Here is a 24,026-nt window from a genome sequence, read left to right as displayed (position 1 = left end):
GCATCCATACCATAGAGATTACTCCCCAATTAGTTGCTAACTTGCTACTATTAATGGTTTCATCAAGCCATGTCAAACCCACAAGATGATTGCCCAACTGGGTACTTTATCATTTTGCAGGCCTCAACTTCATAAGCCCGGTTGCATTGAAGCCCAATTCAAGATTCTCTAGGGTTTATCATTTTGGAGTCTCTAGACACACAAACATTGCTCATGACGAACAAAGAATTGTCTTTGAGTTTGGTATCCATTACCCATCGACCAACTCAGATACAATTCTTCGATCGTGCGACCCTCTTCTCTCCGTCTTTCAGAGAAATGTTGTATACAATGCTGCCGAATATGGCAGCTCCTCATTGTGAACGAGACCTGTGGATGTCGGCCTCACCCTGTGAGACGCTGCTACACGCGACAGTCCCAACAGGAAATAGTCACTTGTTCTATAGACCTTAAACCTTTTAAAACCAAATAAAAAAGAAAGCCAAAAATTGGGTGCACACGCACAAAAAAGGAGCGACTGGGAGGAAAACTTTAGGGTTTATAAAATGAATATCACTGTGAGGTTTTCTGCGTTTACGTTCTTCCCAAGTTACAACCTTGATGTTGATGGAGTAAGAGGCTCACACTATGATATCTTTCAACGGAACAATGCAGCTGACAGGGGTATTGTTCCCCTTCTCCCGAATGACAATAGAATTGTTGCTGGTAACGCTGCTGCCGCTATTACTGGCGGTGCTGTTGCTGATGTTCTTATTAGTAGAGTGATAAAGGTTGAATGTTGCTTGATCCAGTGTCCCTTCTCTGTAAACAAACACACTGTCGTCTTCTTCCATTTTGCGCCACTTGCGGTTTCTGTCGCTAATTCGATGGAGATCATGGAGAGGCATGCCTCTGCAATGTACAAGACAAGTAGAATCAAAAGCTCAATAAGTTAATACTTTTCAGATAACATAATAAATACATTATCTTGCATTTTATGACAAACAACTCTGCAAAGATGCAGCAATATAAAGCTGATATAGACTTCGTGAAGATTAATTAAGTCCATAATCTGCAGTTTATTTCAGACATTATAATTAAATTATTCAATTAGAAAAGAAAACAGTTCGGTCCCTACCTACCTAGAAATCACAGTAATTCTTAATTTACTTTTAAACCCTTCCACAACATCGTTTGTATAAAAAAAAAACAAGACGTGTGCAAGTAACACAACCTATTACTCATGTATTAATTTGATCAATATGATTATTAATCAAATACGCGCAATTTTCGCACTCCTCTTTATTAAAGACATTCCAAAATCACACATTTTATAATTTTTATTAGCAATCAAAGAAACCATTTTGTACCATCTCAACCGATCGTACATTGTATCACGTCTTCCATAGGAGTGAAACAAGAGAGACTCACATACGTATCAAAGCAGCGATACAACACAAACAGTCATTTAAGATTCTAAAACAGCATTACTCGATAAGATTAAACAAGTAGCTAAACACAACCAGATTAAGCTAGTTGAATAACAATACGATTAACTAGGTCAATTTTTTTGTTATTCTTATCACCGCATGTGTAAATTTATCTTATGCTACCGGTCAAGTTTCGAATCCGTAATTTTATCACACTATAACTCGAATAACTGTATATATTTTTCAGCTATTTATATTAGGGGACTTGGTCAATTCAAAAATTACAAACCACCCCAAATCCTATCTATCAACGTCACTCATCCACAAACCCTCACAAACAAAAAGTAACACGCTCATGCACTACACTAACAAACTCACCAAAAATAAAACCAGCGAAAAATGAAGAGAAAATAAAATAAAATACAATTAATTAATTAATTAAAATAGAAAAATGGGGAAGAGTAAACAAAAGAAACGGTACTGCACTCACCTTACATGGAAGAGATCGGAGATGTCGCTCATCTCGAGGGAACAGTTAACGGCGTCAATAAACGCCCGGTACGTATAGATGTGAAGCCCGTCGATTCTCGGGTACGGCAGCCTCGGCCTCGGCAGCGGCACCTCCGTCGGGGGAGCCCACTTGCTCCGCCACCCTCCGGCTGCAGAGAACACGTACTCCTTCGTCGCAGCTGACGACGACGAAGACGGGGGAAGCCCCACGAACCCGAGGGTCGCCATGATCGGCTCGAGCTCGTCGTGGGTCATGATGGGCTTGAAGGTCCGGGTGTACCAGAGCGCCAGCTTCCGTGTGCAGCCGCGCATGTAGTCCTCCATTTTTGCAAAACTTGGAGCTTTTTCTGGGTGTTTTTGGGATCAAAAATGGGGGAAGAAGGGAGGAGAGCTTGAAAGTAGGGATTGGCGATTGGGGAATTCGGAAAATGGTAAGAGTTCTGGAGGGGTTTGTGGTGAGGGCCTGTGGTGTGGTGGGAGAGTATTTGAAAGAGGGGTAGTGACTTGCCACTCAAGTTGGAGGAAATTACGGAGTAACTGACTGAGGAAAGGAGGAGAGTGTGAGGGTGTATCTGGGATTTCGAAACGGTGCTCAGAAAAAGGTGGCTAAAGATTGGATTTTTGTGTTGTGAGAAATGTGGGATGTGATTTTGTGAATATGGTAATTGTTTGGAACTTTATGGAGATTTTGTGCCACAATGGATGGATGTGTCTTTATGGTACACGTTTTGGTACACGTTTTTAAAAAGAGAATTTTAACGAAAATTCTTCTGTACTGTTTATTTTAATTAAAAATCACATTTTTACATCAAAAAATTAATTTTAGTACTATTTACTTTAACCTTTATTTTGTCCTTATCATTAAAATTCAAAATTTTCAAATCATTTTCATTAATTTTCCTTGTAAAAAACCCTTGATATAGGAAATTGTAGGGCACTTTAGTTTTGAATTTTGTGAATCAAACATTCATGTTTTTTAGTGATTTGATTAAAAAAAATTTATCACATTATATTTGAAAGAAGGGTAGTGACTTGCCACTCAAGTTGGAGGAAATTACGGAATAACTGAATGAGGAAAGGAGGAGAGTATGAGGGTGTATCTGGGATTTCGAAGCGGTGCTCAGAAAAAGGTGGCTAAAGATTGGATTTTTGTATTGTGAGAAACGTGGGATGTGATTTTGTGAATATGGTAATTGATGGGGAGTGTTTAAGTTTGTTACTTTTTTTAAACTTTATGGAGATTTTGTGCCATAATGGATGAATGTGTATTTATGGTAGACCTGATATTTGTGTCGTATTTTTCGTGTTCATATCGTTTTCGTGTCATATTTGATATTTTAACGGGTCGTATCGTGTAACATCCGTATAAATAAACAGGTAAAATGACCTAACCTGAAATCGACCCAATAATATTAACAGGTAATATGACCCGAACCATTACCCGTTAAGGAAAATATATTTTAAACTAATAAATAATCAAATGAAAAATATAATACTAAATAAGTGTGTGTATATATATATATATAGGAAAACTAATAAAAATGACTTCAAAACTTTTAATCTTAACAAAAAACTAGGTACTAAGTTTATTTAATGGTTAGGACAAAACCCAACATCAAACTAGCCCAATAAGACTAGCCCAAGAAATGAGTTTCCAGTTTTAACCCTGACTGCAAATCTGTTCCTCTCTCCCTTTCTCGATCTCTCCCGACTCCACCTAATCTCTACTTCTTGATCTCCAGGTCTCAACCTCTCCGCCTAATCTTGATTTCTGTTTTGCACAGAAACAATTCCTCAACTTTTGTAATCGAATTGATCTCTGTACCTCTCTTTCGATCTCTCCACCTTATCTCTGTTTTCATTTTCAATTCCATTCGAATTCACCATTTTTTGAATCACCATATTAGGAGTCTTTGAGGATGAAGGAATTTAAGGCTATTGGGTTCTGGGCATCCGCAGCATTGGTGGTACTGCTAGGTACAGACACTTCTCCATGACATTTCTTAACAAATTTTTCCAATATTACAGTTTCCCTTAATTTCGTCATACATTTTTAAGTTCTAATCAATCTTTTTCGATCTTTAACATTCCCTAATACAATTGTTAATAAGTAAGTTCCATGTCTGCAAATAAAAAATAAAAAACACATTTCTTACTTGTTATCTTTATATTTTGAAATTTCTCCAGCAATCCGGCATGATGTACCAAATATATTAGTTATTAGACATGTATATATGCAGGTGTACCCCTTTGTGTTTGTATGCATAAATTTTTTTAAAAATTATTTATATTGCTATGTGGAAATTGCATACTTTTTGTTATTGCTCCGTTGAATTCGAGGTCAGTGCTTGGAAACGAAAACGCTAAAGCAAATTAAAGAAGAAACTTAAGCAAGATTAATGATTGACAGCTCAATGGAGCATTTTAGGTACTTCATAGTAAAACCTATGTAGGAAATGTGGATAAATTGCCCCGAATTATGGAGGACCCGGAGTTCTCTGCAATTGTTTGGCTTAAAGAGAATTTCATGAATTTGAATATTAAAATAAAAGTTGTTTTCTAGGAATGATGACTTATGGTTTTTAGTTTGGTATTAGCATTTGTTGTTTGGACACAGGTACTGTTTTTGTGTGTTAGGTAGTGTATAATAACTTCAAGAAGGATAAAAATGGCTACTGGAAGTGGTTCGCTGGGAACCTGGCATCAGGCGGTGCTACTAGTGCTTCATCTCTTCTTTTTGTATATTCTCAGGACTATGCAAGAACACGTTTGGCAAGTGATGCCAAGGCTGCAAAGAAGGGTGGTTGAAAGGCAGTTTAATGGTTTAGTTGTGTTGGAATTTTCATGTATCGTGGACTTTACTTTGGAATGTACGATTCACTAAAACGTGTGGTTTTAACTGGTGGCCTGCATGATAGCTTCTTTGCTAGCTTCTTGTTTTCTTGTTGGGATGGGGAGTTACGATTGGTGCTAGATTAGTTTCTTACCCCATTGATACAGTGCGCCACGGATGATGATGACCTAAGGAGCAGCAGTTAAATATAGTAGCTCTCTGGATGCATTTAAGCAAATTATAAAAAACGAGGGTGCTAAGTCGCTGTTTAAACGGAACACTAGTACTATCACTGTTTCGTAAACTAAACACTGACTATTTATCAAACAAACAATAGTACTATCATTGTTTCGTAAACTAAATACTAACTATTTTTTAAACGGAACACTAGTACTATCACTGTCACTGTTTCGTAAACTAAACATTGACTATTTCTGAAACGGAACACTAGTACTATCACTGTTTCGTAAACTAAATACTAACTATTTCTTAAACGGAACACTAGTACTATCAATGTTTCGTAAACTAAACATTGACTATTTATCAAACGAACACTAGTACTATCACTGTTTCGTAAACTAAACACTGACTGTTTCTTAAACGGAACACTAGTACTATCACTGTTTCGTAAACTAAACACTGACTGTTTCTTAAATGGAACACTAGTACTATCACTGTTTCTTAAACTAAATATTGACTATTTATCAAACGAACACTAGTACTATCACTATTTCGTAAACTAAACACTGACTATTTCTTAAACGGAACACTAGTACTATCACTGTTTCGTAAACTAAACACTGATTATTTCTCAAACGAAACACTAGAACTATCACTGTTTCGTAAACTAAACACTGACTATTTATCAAACGAACACTAGTACTATCACTGTTTCGTAAACTAAATATTGACTATTTATCAAACGAACACTAGTACTATCACTGTTTCGTAAACGAAACATTGATTATTTCTCAAACGAAACACTAGTAATATCACTATTTCTTAACTGAACATTTACTACTTCTTAAAATGAACACTATTTCTTAAATTAAACACTGATTATATCTTAAACCGAACATTAGTACTATCACTATTTCATAAACTTAACACAAGTACTGTCACTATTTCGAAAACTAAACATTTATTAAGAAAAAGTTGACCCAAACCCTTTTCATTAAAACTCCATTTTTTCTGTCGTCTTATCTTTTTCAAGTCTCAAATCACACCACTAAACACTCCTAATCCTGCAAACCAAACGTCCCTCTTCTCCTTCTCTCCACCACGATTCACTCCATACCAGCAAAAACATTGCAAATTTTTTCACAAAAAGCTATCACCCATCTAACTGAACTCATACGATTTATTTTTAGAAAAAAGAGATTCATGCTCTTTCTTGAGGTTCTTCTTCACACACAGATTGTAACCACTATGGAGATCCAAATAATTAATGGCAGAAATTGTGGCTTCAGGATCTTGCTCGTCACCACAAGGCACAAACATCACCGATCAAATGGGGAGAGGGACTGTCGGAATTGATGATGATATGTCGGAATTGATGATGATAGGTCGCAATCATCGTCGTCGTCCATAACGGAGGATGACGATCGCAGTCGCTGTAGAAGAAAGGGATTGGTGGGTCGCAGGAAATAGGGATTGGGTCACCGGGATTGGGGTCACCAGAGAAGAGAGGGGTTGTGGGTGCGTCACCGGAAATGAGAGGGGATTCAGGTTCGATGAGGGAGAAGAAGAATGTTTGGTTTACAGAACAAGGGATGTTTGGTTGTATGGGCAATTTTGGAATATTAATTATTATGCGGTTTGGGCTTTTTGGCGAGCCCGTGTGTTTTAGTTTTTGTAAGGCCTGACATAAAAGTTTTGTGACCTTATGATTAAAATTTAAGCCCTTTTTATTAAATAATAGTTTAGGGTGGTTTTTCATTAAATAAAAGTTAATCCAAACCTTTTTCATTAAAACTCCCTATATATATATATATATATATATATATATATATATCATATTGTCACATCCAAAACATAAAAACACAATTTTCTTTTAAGTATATTTTAGCTTGCCTAAATTGATCAAATGGTAAAATTAGAAAATATTGGAATAGAGAAGGGGTTTTTTCGTCCAAAAAAGTTCTAATAATATAAGTGAAATAGAATCCAACGGTACATATTTACTCTCATTTATCTTACGAATGTTATTTAAGTAAAATCTTCAATAGTTTTTTAATTAATGTAGAAGTGTAAAAAATATAGAAAACAATATATAAACGCTCGTAATAACAAGTTTTACAACTTTCATGAAGAGCTTAACTTCGAAATTCGCCGCTATAATCATATAAATCATAGATCAAAATTTAACCTTTGATTGTTGTTTACATTTACGCTTCATTGTTCTCATCAAATTTTGTTTTTTCAAATTTTATTTTTTGAAAACATGATCTATTAAAGCATGCAGGAAGATGAACGGTTTGGATAGTTAATATTATATTCAGAGTTTTACGATTAGTGAAAATATTGCTTAATGTTTATAAAGTTTTTACAAACTATATGACATCGACTCATATTTCAGTTAACCGTAAATATCGAAACGTGATATCAAAGATCTGAATCGTTCATCTTCTTACATCCACCAGATGATCATGTTTTCAAAAAAGAAAATTTTAAAAATGAAATTCAGTAAGAAGAATAAAGCGTAAATGATAATTGACGGTTAAATATAAATTTAAGTTTTATGGATTATAGTATTGGATTTCGAAGCTGACCCCTTCATGAAAGTTGTAAAGCTTGTCACTATGTGTCACAGCCTGTCCCGAATAATTGATTTCCTACAGTGCGAAATGACGGTTCTAACCTTTGAACGTTAAAGCTGTAGTGTGTGTGTGTGACTTGTTTTAGAGACTTGATATTTTTCCTTGGTTGGTTAGTGACCACGTGGAACTCACAAACACAATACTCACTCACTCACTCTCTCTCCTCTCCCGTTTCCTCTCATCTCTCTCAGACACTCTATCTCTCTTTCCCTTACGTACGGACAAGACACAAAGCTCGCCCTTAAGCACGGATCAAAGCTTTAAAGGTAAGGTCCTTGTTCATTGTAACCTCCTGAGTCTATTGATACCTTTGTTTGGATGGGAATGTGTCGGAAACCTGAGAAACACTAACCCCAATTTTGTGCACTGTTCATGCACACGTAAAACCTTGCATTTCAGGGAATTCTAAGCACATAGAAAGCTTAATGAGGTCCTCACGAGTCTTGGGGTAGTTCATTTGAAGAATTTGGACGTCGGGATCGCGGGAAACGAAGAGTTGCAGGTTTAGTCAGAATTTCGAAGCTTCCTCGACGTGATTTCGTGAGATTTGAAGCTCCAAATAGGTATAACGTCATTCTTCTCACTCTAAGATTTCATTTGGTTCAAATTTCATGAAAAATGGTGAAGAAACGAAGGAGAATAGTGAGTTTGAAGTTTTGCCCAGTTTCCGGCTCCGGCGACGGTCGCCGGAGCTAGAGGTAGGAGATGAAGGAATATTCTGTCAAGTATGACAAAATATTATCACGCCATCAGTTATGATTGACAGTTATCGTTAGGATTTAACGGAATATTCTGAGGAATATTCCTGACGCCGTTGAAAGATCCGTCAGGATCCCCTGCGCGTGGCCGCGCTTATTGCCGTGCCTTGGACGGCGCGTGCGGGGTTAGAAAATTATTTTGAAAATTTGGGTAGGTCCGTTGAGTTGTGTAGATCACTGTGGTATATATAAATGTGGTGTTGCGGAGGCACAGGTGAGTTCAGGTAAGTTATGTTTGGTTGTGTGAATCATCGATGATATGATGTGTGATATGTGATTAGGTAATGTTGAGCTCATAAAGCTGCACCTAGGTGATTGTAAATTAGCCAGAGATATAAGTTACAGGCTTGTTTATTTACGTCACCTCCCGCACTATATGCTCATATTGGATCAAACTTAAGTGCACAGTCTTGTCATACAGACTTTATTCATGATTCCAACTCGTAGGTGACTAGCGATTCATCGCTCGGCTATTATGAGAGAATAGAGTTGAGCATAATTATATTTCACCCAATCTTGTCGTACAGACCCTCTTTAGTGGTTCCAACTTATGTGCAGTATATTGCCATATAGGTCATTGTAGTGACTCCGGCTAGATTGATTTTGAGCCATGAATTCAGCCGTACAGATCACCTCAGGGGTTCCGGCTAACATATCATATTTCTATAAAATCATTCTTATCTAGATTGTTTACTTGGTTATATTTTGGCATGGCATACATATGAATATAATTATGTGAAACATGAATTGAATTGATATGAATTAATTTATATGTGTGTGTATATATATATATATATGTATATACTTATATCTTGATTCTGGGAAGATTATACATGTTTTTACAGTGAGGGGTTAGTATATTGATAAATGAAATGATTTTGTAAAACATTTGTTTTTGCCTACTCACGTTTTCTGTTTTGTGCCCCTCCAGGTTTTAAGTAAGCTTGCTATTGGTGGCTCGGGATCGTCGGCAATTCTGACCTATTTGAATAATAATAGGACATTCCTGGTATTGTATAACTAGTACTTGTCCTACTGGACTGCACCTAGACCTTATGCTCTGATTAGGAGTGTTCACTGTTGTAACTAACTCCTATCACTTTCGTTTAGTAGTGCACTCTAGTAATATGGTTTTTAATTATTCGTATATTTGCTATCTTTATCGCTTCCGCACTGTGCACATGGCTACGTTACTCTCACGTGACGGCCAGCATGCTTTGACCTCGGTCAGGGTGTGTCATTATGAGTGATTGTATATTATTATTTTTTACATTTTTTACACTTCTACAATAATTATTATTAATTTTATTAATTTTTCCCTCAAATAAAAAACATTATTCATGAGGGTTTGGATGATTTTAAAAATCTAAACAATAATGTAAGTGTAACCATTATCTACTCGTGGAAGAATAATGATGAATCACAAATATTTATATATTCTTTCACATTTTTCATACTTGTATGTATGTCTTCTTAAGTCTTGCCTATACAAATACTATACTAGTTTATTTTATTTTTGGACAACAACATGTTAAGTAAAATTTATCTTAGTAATGATAATAAGGAACTCTCATAATAAAAATAAATAATGACTACAACTTTTTTTTTATAACTTATATAGAATAATAATACAAAACTATATATTTAATATAGAATATATTGTATATATTAATATGGCTATTGTATTTTATAATAATTCTTTTAGTAATTAAACTTTAAAATTATCAAAATAATTTTTTTCTTAATAGGTTACTCACATGTTACCCGCGTGTATAGCCGTTAATAACATTAATGGGTTCTTAATGGGTCACCCGATAATAACCCGATTAGTTATCATGTTGACCCCAAACCCGTTATTTTCGTATCGTGTCATGTCGTGTCAGAAATTGCTGGGTCTAATTTATGGTACACATTTTAAAAGACCCTTGATTTAGGAAATTGTTTGGAGGAGATTGTCACGCCTTCATATACTGTTACGTTTGTGTCTGTGTGTTTTTTTTTTTTTTTTTTTTTTGAGAATATTGTGGAACCAATTGGAAAAATTTTGAACTAAATTCGATTTTCTAAACCATTGTGTGGAAGTCCAGTGAGTTGAGAATGGTGGGCCAGAGACAACAAGCATTGTACAACTTTGACTAGATTTCGAATATGTATTGAGTTTTCGAACGGGAAGGAAGTTTGAAAACGCTTGAGGGAGAACGGGAGTTTTGTGCGAAGGAGACGATAAATTTAAGAAGGGTAACTATTGTCAGGGAGAGGGAGAGTTTAAGTTGAAAAAATTTTAAAACTGTTGTCGAGGTACCATTTTTTATTTAATGACGGGTCATTTGTGACCCGGAACCCTAAGCTTGTTTTGATGGATCTATTTTCAACTATTCAGATTTGATCCACTGGACCATATTCGGTTTGCACCTTAGAAAATGCAAGTAGGACAATCTATATTCTAAAATGAGGCTCACAACCCAACAGTTATTCTGAAATAGATTGCAAATTTCCGAGGCGCAAATTACAATTTTGCCTCTGTCTTGAGACGTGCACAACTTGTTTGTTACATGTCAGTGTAGATATCGAAATTTCAATGAAATAAATGTTCACCAACACATTAAAGTTTCGACGTGTCAGGTCATACTTGACATACACCCTGTGTCTCACAAATTGTACACATGTTGTGACTCATCAAAATCAGATGGGTCATCAAGAATGATATGTGTCAACACTTGGCGAAAATGAATTATTTGATTTTAATTTAATTAAATCAAATGTTAATTGATGAAGTTAAATAACGAATCTTCCCACAAATTGAGTCCTGTTTCTTTCGTCAATTAGTCAAGTTCACAATCAAGGCCAAATTCATCCATGTGCAATGCTTGGAGAGTCTATAAATATGAGACTCCAAGACAAAGAAAGGGTCCAGAAAATCATTCACGCCCAGACGTTGAAGCTCTGAAACTTTGAAGCTTTCAAGCATCCAAATTCTCAAACACTTAGAAGAATTCAGAAAGCTCTATGCATTCTTCGTCAAATCTTTGAAGAATCATCAAGCACTACAACCCGTGCCGGTTTTTCCATCGCCGCAAGCCAAATCCTTGCGGCAATCGTTCATCTGGGATCAAGTCATCGTGACCCTCGGATCAATGATATACATGTACACATCTTCGAAGATCGAATCAAAGGAAACTTTGTAAACAGAGATTAACCCTACATTTACATCTATACAAATATTGTTTTGTACGCGTGTTCTTGTCTCATTTGTTGCAAGAAATTTGTGTTTATAGTCAAAATACGTCCCTTTTACACACACACATTTTATTGAAGAGTACTATTTTAAATATGGCAAGAAAAAAGACGAAAAGTGTAAAGAATTCAAATGTACACATAGGAAATCCAGTGGCTTGTCAAGTGCATTTTGATAATTTCATTGCTTTTGAAAATAAAATACAATAAAGTTCCAAATGGGATGCCATATATACACAATAAAACTAAGAAAAAAAATGAGAGCATTTATGATAAAATTCTTCTTGCTACATTTTTTTTTTGAAAAGTCATTGTTGGATAGACCTTGAGACCAAAAAATTTGGAAAAGTATCCTTGCCGGATCTTTTTCCTAGGGATCCGGGAGATTCCATGATAGTGACCGTTCATCGTATATCGTGCGGTCAATTATACGATGAATGGTCACAATCACGAGATCTCCTTTGATCCATCAGTCTTCCACAAAAGTTGATCCATCACCGAAAAAAAGTTTATCAGTAAAAAAAAAATCATGATAAAATTGAGTGGCAACATTAAATTAATATTGATTTAATATATTTATAAAAAGATATTTAGTTGACCATCCATTCATATCTAAAAAAACATATGGTGGTTTATCTAAGAGCAACTCCAGCGGAGGCTGGTTGCTCGGGCGACAGGCGAGGACAAAGGGCCAGAGGGCCGGTGGAGAGAGCTCCAGCCGTGTGGAGGTCGAGCGACGGTGGGAGCCCAAGCGAAGGTGGGGTGGGGAGTCGACGGGCCTGTGGCCCGAGTGCTTTGCAATTTTTTATTTTTTTTGTGTCAGAGAGAGAGAGAGAGCTTTTTAATTTTTTATTATTTAAACAAACAAAAAAAACTATTATTTTAATTGCTTATTGCCTGGGGGGAGGGCTCCAAGGGTGGAGATGCAAATGACAATTACTATTTATTAATGGCAGTTACCATTTATTTAAGGCAGTTACTGTTCAAAATGGTGGATTCAATAGTGGATTGCCAGGGGGAAGGCTCCATGGGTGGAGTTGCTCTAAGGGAGCTTTCATGAAAAGGGTTTGGACATAAGTTTATTTAAAAAAAAACCATGCTATTACTTTATTTAATGAAAATCCTTAAATTTTAATAAAAATGACAAAAGAACTTAAATTTTAATGAAAATGACAAAATTTTAATGAAAAAAAAATTATAAAAAAAAAAACCAGACGCTCAGAACCCATGTGTCCATCACAGACATTGTTTATGAAACTGAACAGTACAACACTAGTTCTAGGTCATGTTTCATAAATAGTGTCTAGTTCTAGGTCATGTTTCATAAAAAATGTCTAATTCTTGGTCTAGTTTCTTAAATAGTGTATAGTCTAGTTTCATAAATAGTTTCTACTTATTGGTTTAGTTTTAGAAATAGTGTCTAATTCTTGGTCCCGTTTCATAAATAGTGTCTATTATTGATCCAGTTTCATAAATAATGTATAGTTATTAGTCCAGTTTTATAGATATTGTTTATTTATTGGTCAAGTTTTATAAATAGTGTCTAATTCTTAACTGTTTGGAAATAAAAAATAAAGATGAAACAATGAAAAAAATAAAGTCATGAAATTGGAGATTGGATGTTCGGAAAAGACTACCGAACGTCAATAATTATTGAGTTAGCATATTATTCTAATAACTTTATTGGAGATTGGATGGCGACATATGTCATCCAACGATAGGCAGTGGGAAGTTTGATGTTCGGAATTTTAATTTAGTAATGGAAAACAGTTTTTTAGATATAAAATTATAGGAAAATTAATGAAAAGGGTTTGTAAATTTTGAGTTTTAACGATAAGGACAAAATAAAGCGTAAAGTGAATAGTACCAGGATTGACTTTTAAATGTAAAAATGTGGTTTTTCGTTAAAGTAAACAGTATCAGAAGCTTTTTGTTAAAGTTCCCAATAATTATTGAGGTACATTTGGATGTTCGAAAATTGGAGATTGAAACGAAGTTGAATTTCCAAGAGATTTGATGAGAGATGGACCTTTGATTGGAAAAAGACTACCGACTGACAGTTTAAAAAAAATCATCTGCTTCCTTGTACTGTTCTTCTTTGTAAGTGGAGGATTATGTATCTGACAAAGGCGCAGTGGCTTGCACACGCTTTTGTTACGTATTTTTTTTTCTTTTTCTTGTTTTTATCATTAAATAAAGTTAGTGAATGATTTTTGGTTAAAACTCAAAGTTTTGAAATCATTTTCATTAGTTTTTCTTTTATCTAAAAGTTCTTTTAAAATTAATGTTTTTTTTATAACAAAAATGTTGTTTTAAAATTAATGTTTTAAGTTAAAAGATCTTTCACTTTAGTTTTATCATAATTACACATTTGCTCAAATTTCATTATGGACGAGTAAAAATATGGTTCAAATTTGTTTTTGACGAGAATCGAAAAATATGACCTTTTAATTACGGATTAGGATCATTTCCGCAGCAATTACATCCGGATCCTCATTCCTAACCATCCGTAATAGATCATGCGGTTAAAAATAAACTCTCCCTTTCCCTTCTCATCTATAATCACCAAACTTTTTCTTCGAGCCGTATTGAAGCCGAACTCCGACGATTTCAGACGATTACAGCCGCTCATGATATGGCTTCTGCTCTTGGAGGGTGCGAGAGAAGTAGAGCTATAGGAGGACGAGAGGAGAGATAAGTTCAAGAGGTCGACCGACAAGACTATTGACATGTTGCCATCGTCGGACGGGAATCAAGTGTCTATCGTCGGATGGGAATCAGGTCACTGCAGGTTCAATTTTGGTGGCGATGGAGGAAAACTCTTCTTTTCTTATTTCAATATATAATGTGTTGTCTTTATCCCCCAGGATTATGATCAAATTGAAGCACAAAAAAGGAGGTTGGGGATCGTAAGGGAGAAGGGAAGGGCGTTGCCAAGAAATTGGGGTTTGATATTTTCCCATGAAAACATAAAATTATGAAATTAATGAAACTATTAGTTGGAGAGGAAGAGGACTCAGACGAGACCAAGGTAGCGATGAGAGTAGATAGACGAACACCATTGTCGATGCAAATTGTCGTCGTCTTTAGTCTTGATGAAAATGCACCTGCAAAACAATCAACACCTTTGATCAAAGATCTAAGCCTCATGTGCCCACGAAGTGGGGGGGAGGGTTAGGTCAATGGATCACCGATGCCTAAGTTAGTTTCTCTGAGAGAATAAAGTGTTTAAGGCTTTTTTAGGGTTGCAAAAGCTCTGAAAATTTGGTAGAATATGGGGCATTTATAAGGGTATGACCACCCATAGTGTTTAATGGAGAGATATTCTCTAAATATTCTCAAGATATTAAATAGGAAACAATATCTTGAGATAATGGTGTAATTATCCCTTATTTATTTAAATTAGGATTACTTATTGGATTAGAGTCAATCTTCAAATGGGAATGTATTAAAGATAGGATTTGGGTAATTAATCCTTATCTTTAATTCATTTCCAAGGGTAGGTGAGCAGTGGGCATTCATATTTAGCTGCTGGGACCTCCAGGGATGTGAGCTGCGCGTGGGAGCATCTGAAAAGCCTGCCCATTTATTAAGGGAAATCTTGTCTTTCTTGAATAAAAGTCCACGTGTTGCCTGTAGAATTTTTGGGATTATTCTAGGCTCCACAAATGTCCCCCACACCTACTGTGCTGCACGCATGGAGAAGGCAATAGGTGTAGAAATCCCAAGCTGCTTGGGCTTGTAGAATTGTTTCCCAATTTGAACTTGATCTTTTTTCTTGATTTGGAGATAGACTTCTTCCTGGAAAAGGAAAATAATTGCCCCAAATACCTATTTAATTCTGCCTTAAGTAGGGGATTAAATCAATTTGGAGAACAATCTTTATTCCAACAAAGAAGAGAAGTCAGAGGAAATTTTTATTCCCCCTCCCCTAGCGTTCTTCTTTTCTTGCCCTTGCAAAGAGTCGTCTCTCATTGTTGTTCTTCTTCTCCATGCCGCACCAAGGTAAGAAAAATTTGAATTTTCTTCTTAAATTTTTTGGGAGTCTTGGGACTTGAAACATTGGCTCAATGGGGGCCGATGAGGTATGAGTGGCGTGGCAGGGATGCCACAGGGCTGCAGGTAATGTGGCAAGAGGGTTAGCTCGGCTTGGCCGAGGTGTTGGCGGCACTAGGGCAAAAGGGCTGGGCTTGCTTTGGGGCACACTGGGCGCTGAAAAATGAGAGAGGAAAGAGGTGCGGGCCTCCCCTCTCGTTGGGCTGAGCAGCAAAGGCCACGTGCATAGAGGCATGAGGCCTTCGAGCCGCGCTGTGGTGTAGAGGAGAGGGAAAGAGGCGTAGGGCACTTGCCCCCTCTCTGTTGGTTTGGGTCAAAGGGCTATACGGGCCCGTTTAGAGCGCCTGGTGCTGGGCTTGCGGTCCTTCTATTTTTTTTTCTTTTTTTTTTACTCCTCGCTAGCTACCTTCTAAATATTTTTCCTCATACTTTTTGCAGAGATTTTGAGATGTCTTCTTCCGATCGCAAGAGTGACGAATATCCTCCACCCTTGTACCGTCAAGGTGCTTCTTCCGGTAGAGTGGGCTATTTCAAGTCTGCGCATGTCAAGATCAATTTCGACGAGCTGTTTCGGGATTTTCTTAAGGTGTACAAGCATGCGATTCCATCAGGGGTTCACGTCAAGCGGGTGAAACATGACAGTGGCCATGAGCCCTGCAGTGAGGGCGCCACTGCTAGGAAGATGGCCATCAAATTCCATATGTACTACTTTGTGTTGGGATTTAATTTTCCCATGCCGCGTCTTTTTCAGGAGGTGATTTGCTCCATGAAATGAGTGCCTGCTCAGTGCTCCCCAAATATAGTTCGTACAATGGTAGGATTCTTGAACTTGAGTAAGTTCTTTGATCTTGGTTTGACCATAAATGAGTTCTGGTACTTCTTTGAGATCGGACACAAAGAAGGTCTAGGGCAACTAAGATTTCGCCATAGTTTGCTCGATGCTTCTAGCAAAGGTTTTCATGAATGGGCGAGAGATACCTTAGATGTGAATGGAGAGTCGGAGTCTGACTCTTCTCCTGAGCTACTTGTCTTAACTACCTTTATCAGTGGTAAGTGAACTGCTTCATTCTTGTCCTACTTGAAGTTTTGTTGAGCTACTCAATGACTTCAATTTATTGATCGTCCTTTTCACTTTGTGTAGATTCGGAGTTTGGCTTGACTCTAAGGACTTCGGCAGATATGAAGAAAGTGCACATTACCTTGGGCATTCCCACTGAGTACCGTGAGTGGCACTGGTTGCTCAGTCCTCTTCATCGAGAGAAAGGCGGGCTGCTTCCAAACAAAGAGATAAAGCAGATAAAGGATGAGGCGTTGGCTTGTTTGATAGCTGATGTAGAGCCTGCTGCCAATGAGGGTGGAAAAAGAGATATTTATCACCTGTTTATGAGCCTTCGGCCGAAAAGATGCCAATAACTTCTTCTGCTGCTCGTAGGAGCTCGCCTACTACCAAGAAGCTTGTCATTGATCTAACTTCCCCTAAGGGGGTGAAGAAAATCGTTTAGCCTAAGCCTGTAAAACCTGCTGCTCCGAAGGTGATCGCATCCATTGCTGAGAAACTTACCCAGCGGAAGGGTTCGGTGGTGCCCCCGGTGTCCGATTTATAAGAGGCTCACCGCTATGAAGAGCGGGAAGGTGGATTATGCTGCTAAGGTGGTTCTTGGGCATGTTCCTCATTCTGCCGTGACTGACTCGTTTGCTGAAAAGGGGAAATTTGCTCGCACAGGCAGTTGTGAAAGATCCACTAAGTCTCAGGCTGGAGAATTTCCTAAGGTTTGTGCATTGCTGAAGGCTGACCTGCTTGAGGACGTCGATGCATGCACCATGTTTGTTGATAATGTTGGGAAAATTGTCATTCGCTCAGACTCATTTGTGAAGCGTACTGCCTATTTGAGGAGATCCTCCCTGATTGCCACAATGCATAAAACTTTGATCCTCGCAACTAAGTCTATGCGCATTGATCAAGATGCTGTCAAGTGTGATAAGGAGGCCGAAGTGGCGTTGGTGGCTCAGCTTTGCTTGGCTGTTGAAAAAATCGAGAAGCTCGAATATGAATTTACCGTTTTGAAGGGGTCTGATGTCTTTGCCCCCACTTCTGTGCAACTAGAGATCGCTCATCAAGAGGTCATTGACTTGAAGACTAGGCTTAATGCAACTCAAGCGATGTTGGAAGCTGCAGAGAAAAAAGTCAGTCATGTTTCTTGGGTGGTCGAGGACCCTGAACATGTCAATTCGGAGCTACAATCTGCTTGTTTTTTCAAGGACGATGAGCTTATCTTCATGCATGATGAAGTGTCTCATCTCAAGGAGGTTGCCAGCAAGCTTGAGTCCAAGGAAGTGGATCTGCAAGATGCGCTGTCTACTACCGAGAACCTGAAAAATGAACTGGATGAGCTGCAGGGTGCTCACACTGAGCTTGTTGAAGAGAATGTGCAGCTGCAGAATGAGAAAGCTGGTCACAAAGTGGCGCTTGTTTCTTGTCAAGCCGATTTCTACAAGCTTGGCTATGTAGACCATTTTTAGGGCAGGGCGTCAGATTATGAGTTTTTCGAGAAGGACTTCGAGAATTTTTCCATTTCTCCAATTGACATGCTTGATTTCTCGTTTGAAGCTGCCTTTGGTAGAGCAGCTGAGGGTCAGGCAGTCCAGGTAGGGACGGTTAAGGATGAGGTAATGGAAGCTTTGGTTGCTATGAGCGGTGCGGCTACTGAATGCATGGCAGTCAAGGAACCAGTGGTTGCGCAGGTTTCCAAGGGGTAGTCTTTTTGCTTAGACTTAGGAATTTTCTTATTTTCCTTTTTATTCTGCTTTATTTGAACTTTGCTAGCCTTCGAGCTGGTTTATCAATTTGCTAGAGATTTAATAAACATATTTCCTTGTTTTGAATCATCATTATGTTTTGCCATGTTTTTTGCAAAACTTTATCTTAAGATGATCAGCTGGGTGAGCTGCCTCAATGAAGCAGCCGATCCCACGTCGTCACTTAGGTTTTAGCTTTATCTTCGGGGCTTTTAGAGCTTCACCTGCAAAAGGAAAAAGTGCGAGATTTCTAACTTATAGAGCCGGCGACCGAACTTGTTGCCTCCATAGGAAGTAGGCGTGTTCATATAGCTACTATAGTTATGAATATTGGCTTTAGATGGCTTCATGAGCATTAGCCCTCCCAGGGCGTATTGCCAAATGTTTAACTTATAGGGCCAGCAACAGAACACATGCTTCTCGTAGAAAGCAGAGGAGTCTGCGTGACCACTATGGTTGTATTTCGACTTTCAAGTGGCATTTTTTAGCCTAGGCCCTCCCGAGGCGTGTTGCGATGTTTTTAACTTATATAGTCGTTGGCTGGACTCATGGTTCTCATAGAAAGCAGAGGAGGTCCGCGTAGCTGCTATAGTTGTACCTTAGCTTTGTCCCAGCAAAACTTAAATCGTAAGCCGTCGGCTGGAAGCACTGCTTTTAAGTAAGTAGGCGAATCTGCGTAGTCATAGCAGGTGTAAATCTCGACTTACGGATTACCTTGGGTTGTTAGCCGGGCGTCTTACTTACAGAAGCAAACGACCTGCGTAACCCCCTCATGCGTCGTCATTGGCTCTCGAATGCGTTTTAAGTGTGAGGTGTAGGCAGAATCGCGCCTCAGAAGCCACATCCTTCTGAGCTGTAACTTAATTCCACAAGTCGCTTAACTAGTATTGCAACACTTTAAAACCAAGCCATGTTCATGAAGACTTGCACGTCGATGACGAACCATCTTGTCATGCGAACTCTTTCATGAGCAGAGGTCATGCACTTAGTGTCTCTTCCGGTTAGAGACTCGGGACCCCGCGAAATTAAATCCTTCAATTGGCTAAGTCCATTCCAGGGGAAGGACTATCATGGCCAATTTTAGGAATCATCTAGCCCAGGTAGTGGTTGTATTCAGAGAGAACTGAGCAGTTGTACTACCCATCCACATCTGGATATTCCGGATCAGTTTATCCTTCCAGTATTGGAGAGCTTACCAGATGGGTGTCGGGGGAATTAGTTTACCTTATCACGTTGGAGAGCTTACCCAGATAAGTGTCAGGGAATTAGTTTACCTTCTCGCGCTGAACAGCTTACCTAGATGGATGTCGGGGAATTAGTTTACCTTCTTGCACTGGAGAGTTTACGCCATATCTGTAGGGCTGAGGGCGTTTTTTGCTTGTCACAGGGTTTGTCAGCTTGTTTATGCATTTGGCCTAGGCTTGTGAATAATTCCTTCAATCTTCATTGAAAACAGAGGCTTTTATTAACTTTGCTTATACGTAGTAATGGCATAACAACTGATAATTCTCGGCATGCGAGGTCTTATTCGTCGAGCTACTTGAGTCTTCGAACTTTTTTCGTCTTGAACAGGGTTCAAGGAATGGTAGGAGGTTACACATAGTACTTTCTAAGGTTGTAGGCATTCCACTGATTGTCGATTTCTTTGTCGCTCATAGTGGTGAAGGTGTAGCTGTCCCTTCCACCTACTCGGCTGATTTTGTACGGACCTTTCCAGATAGGAACCATCTTTTTAAAGTCTTCCCGTCAGGTGGTGATAAAGGTTTTTCTGAGGACTAAGTCTTTTGGCTGGAACTGCCATATTTTTATCCTCTTGTTGTAGCTGGAGATGAGCTGTTGCTGAAAAGTCGCAATGTGGGTGATAACCTTCTCACGCTCTTCCTTTGCCAGGTCTAAGTTGGTGACCATCTCCTTTTCGTTTTGCTATAAATTTGGCAATACAGTGCTGATGCTTGGCATCACGACGTTAGGAGGAATGATCGCCTTAGAACCATACGTCAGGGAGAATGGAGTTTCGCGGGTTACTTGTCTTTTGGTGGTGCAGTATGTCCATAGAACATCGAGAAGCTCGTCTGGCCACTTGCCCTTCTTGTCTGATAGGGTCTTCTTAAGGCAGTCGAGAATGGTCTTGTTAGATGCCTCGGCCTGCCCGTTGCCCTGCGGATACCAGGGCATAGACATGTGCTGCTTGATGCCATATTTTTCGAAGAACTTTGCCAAATATTTGCCCATAAACTGTGGACCATTATTGGTGACGATGGAATGTGGGATGTCGAAGCGGTAGATAATGTTCTTCCATATGAAGTGTTCTATGTCCGTCTGGGTAGTTGTAGTAATAGGTTCGGCTTCAACCCATTTTGTGAAGTAGTCAGTCGCTACGATTATAATGCATCTGCCCTCAGTGGCAAGCGACATTAGTTCTACCAAGTCGATCGCCCACTACATGAATGACCAATGGCTCATTTATGGGTGGAGTTAGCTGGTAGGTAATGCGGGCATGGGCTTGAAATGCTGGCAGCTGTTGCACCTTTGTACATACTTATTGGCATCTTGATGTATGGTTAACCAGTAATAGCCAACGTTGAGAGCTTTTTGCGCCAGGAAGCAGTTTCCAGAGTGGTTTTCACAAACATCTTTGTGGATTGAGCTAAGAATCTTCAGGTCATCGGAAGACGATAGACATCGAAGATTCTATAAACGAGGATGTCGTTCCACATGTAGTAGTGTGCTACCTTCATCTGGAGCTTCCTAGACTCATGTTTGTCTGCTGGGAGTGTTCCATTGACTATGTAGTCGATGAAAGGATCTTGCTAACTCGGGGTTGTGCTGATCTGTGCCACCTTGACTGCTGGTTCCTTATCTATGCTTGGCTTTTTTCAAGTGCTTGACTGGGATGGAGCGCCTGAGTTGATGGTCTAGCGCAGAACCTAAGCTTACTAGTGCGTCTACGTAGGCATTTTTTACTCATGGAACCTTAGTGAGTGTGTACGCTTGGAAGCTAATCTCGTACTTTCTCGATGGGCCATCCTTGTATGTTTTGTTGCATAATTCCCAGAGGTTTCGTTGGTGATCAGCTGGGAATCGGAATAGATCGCGAGCTTCTTCATTGTTAGGTCTTTTGCTAATCGGAAACCTGCTAGTATGGTTTCATACTTTGCTTCATTGTTTGACACCTTGAAGCTTAGAGTGATTGCCTACTCAAGCATCGAACTGTCCAGAGTAGTAAAAACTAGGCATGCCCCTGATCCTTGGTGGTTGGACAATCCATCGACTTGCAAACACCAAAAATCTCCATCATGTGGGGCTGGTACGGCTATCGAGTGTTTAGCTACCTCCGAGGCATTTTTGGGCCGTGTTGCTGCATCCTTCAGGCTTGGGGTGAATTCTGCTATGAAGTCTACCAATGCCTAGGCTTTTATTGTTGTGCAGGGTTGGTATGTTGGGTTGTATTGGCCAAGCTTCAACGCCCACTTCATCACTCATTAAGAAGCGTCCGGACTATGCAAAGCTGATCGTAGTGGGTATTGGGTCATGACGATGATCGAATGTCCTTGAAAGTAAAGTCTAAGATTCCGAGTTGCAACAACTAGCGTCAAAATTAGTTTTCAATCTTCGGGTATCTGGCTTCCGCATCGATGAGAGCTTTGGATTTATAGAATACAAGCAATTAGGCCCCTAACTCTTCTCGTATGAGGGCAGAGCTTACTGTTACTTCTGATATCACCAGATAGATGTACATGTTCTCCACTGCTTTGAGCTTAGATAGTAGCAGAGGTCATGTCAGGTTCTACTTCAGGTCCTGAAATACTTTCTCGCACTCATTGTCCCACTTGTCCTTTAGCACCTTTTTCATTGCCTTGAAGAATGGTTTCCATCCTGATTCATCTTCTAGGGCATTGTCGACCTTGACGCCATCTTCTTGACCTGCCTACTGTAATTACTATTTGGCAAAGGTAGAGTCGTCCTTCTGCACTTTAGCTGCTAATGTTGTGGCGAATGACTTTTTGTTCGACTCTTTAAGAACTTGTATAATGCATCTTCGAGACATGGCCTGGTCGCCTTTAATCTCTCCGACTGCTCTTCCTGGGATGCGAAATTGGATTTTCCGGTAATCGATCGAGGTCACAACTCCAATTTTCAGCCAAGGTCGACTCAATATCCCATTATGGGGAGATGGGTCCCTAACGATCATGAAGGTCTAAAATGAGAAAATCAGTGGGCTGGTTACGTCAAGTGTGATAGTGCTAATGGTAGTTGAGATAAGTCCATTGAAACCGGTCAAGACCTCTGCTTTGCATTGGATCGTGCTTTCCAAGCCTATCTTTTGGATGACTGACAATTGTAGGATGTTGATTGAGCTGCCGTTGTCCACCATAATTCTTTCAACGATGGCGTGGGCCAGTTGTACAGAAATCACCAAGGCGTCGTCGTGGGGAAAGTTTACTCCATCAGTGTCATGCTCTATGAAGCCGACAATTAGTCCAGATACAACATCTATGGCTTGAACCCGATAGACCGATCTCGCCTGCTGGATCCTCCTCTTTTTGGAGTTATTGGTGGCCACCAAATGCTCAGATTCAGTAAAAATTTTGTTGATTCAGATTATCTTGGTTAGGGGCTCGGTATATGCTTCTCGCCTTGGCTGAGTAGCTGGTCTATCGATGTACTGATCACATTTGCCTTCCTTTACGAGCTGCTCAAGATACCTTTTCCACATGGTGCAGTCGTTGGTTGTGTGCATGTGACCTCTATGGAATGTGCAGTACTTTGTCTGGTTCTTCTTGGAGGTATCTCCCTTCATGGGTTATGGCGGGTTGAACCACGGTTTATCCTTGAGGTCGTGAAAGATCTGGTTAATCAGGACTGAGAACTTGGTGTATGTCTTGGGTGTTGTGCTTCCCTTTGCTGGGGATCGGTTCCTTCGTTTGTCTCCTGGCTTGTTTTTGTTATTGAGCGGTTTATCGCTCACCTTCTTCTGAGTCGGCTTTACGTCTTTACGCTTCTACTCAGGCGGCTTATGAGAGCGTTTTTCCTTATCCCAAAGGGAGTGCTTTTTTGCCAAAGCATAACAGTTTTCCAGGGTCAAGTTCTCGCCCATGATCAATTCACCAAAAAGTGGGTGATATGTTGGAAGCCACTTTTAGAAAGCTGAGCATGCGATGCTATCATTGCATCCAATGATCTTCACCTTCTCTGCCTTGAAACTTTTGACGTAAGTGTAGAGTGACTCATTTGGGTTTTTCTTCGAATAGGTGGTCAGACTTCTTTTCTATCGAGCGGTATGACGAATATTCCTTAGTGAAAACCAAGGAAAGTTAGCTAAAGTTCTGGATTGAACGTGGCTGCAGGGTATGGAACCCGTCTTGCACCTCGGCTTGGAGCTTCGTGGCAAAGATCTTGCACATGAGAGCGTCATCATTAGCGTAGAGGGTCATGGTACTTCGGTAGTACATCAGATGCCTATCCGAATCTTCATCTCCTTTGAATAAAGAAAAATATGGCGGGCTAAACTTCCACGGTGGCTTCGTCTGCTCGATCCCGTTTGTAAAAGGTGACATGTTCAGGTTAGCCACGTCTTTCCGAAGGGCATCGTCGGTAGTGTTAATGCACT

The 24,026-nt window shown here is 39.3% G+C and overlaps 1 protein-coding gene across 1 annotated transcript; it reads right to left on the bottom strand.

The window, feature by feature from the left end:
* Positions 1–518: 518 nt before the first annotated feature.
* Positions 519–2,555, bottom strand: LOC126585240 (uncharacterized). The gene is made up of 2 exons (XM_050249652.1): positions 1,900–2,555; positions 519–891 (listed from the first exon to the last, which is right to left on the bottom strand). Exons 1-2 carry the CDS (start codon positions 2,241–2,243, stop codon positions 621–623), a joined length of 615 nt encoding a protein of 204 aa, XP_050105609.1. The 5' UTR covers positions 2,244–2,555; the 3' UTR covers positions 519–620.
* Positions 2,556–24,026: the final 21,471 nt, after the last annotated feature.

The sequence above is a fragment of the Malus sylvestris genome, chromosome 10 (genome assembly GCF_916048215.2).
Source record: "Malus sylvestris chromosome 10, drMalSylv7.2, whole genome shotgun sequence".
Lineage (NCBI taxonomy): Eukaryota > Viridiplantae > Streptophyta > Magnoliopsida > Rosales > Rosaceae > Malus > Malus sylvestris.
This window is presented reverse-complemented; position numbering and strand designations above follow the sequence as displayed.

What these genes read in the sequence shown, in the direction of transcription:
- LOC126585240 (XM_050249652.1), bottom strand. Translation starts at nt 2,243, where the DNA reads ATGGAGGACTACATGCGCGGCTGCACACGGAAGCTGGCGCTCTGGTAC. An exon ending in TCCGATCTCTTCCATGTAAG is followed by an intron (nt 892 to 1,899) that starts GTGAGTGCAGTA and finishes TGTACATTGCAG; the next exon opens with AGGCATGCCTCTCCATGATC.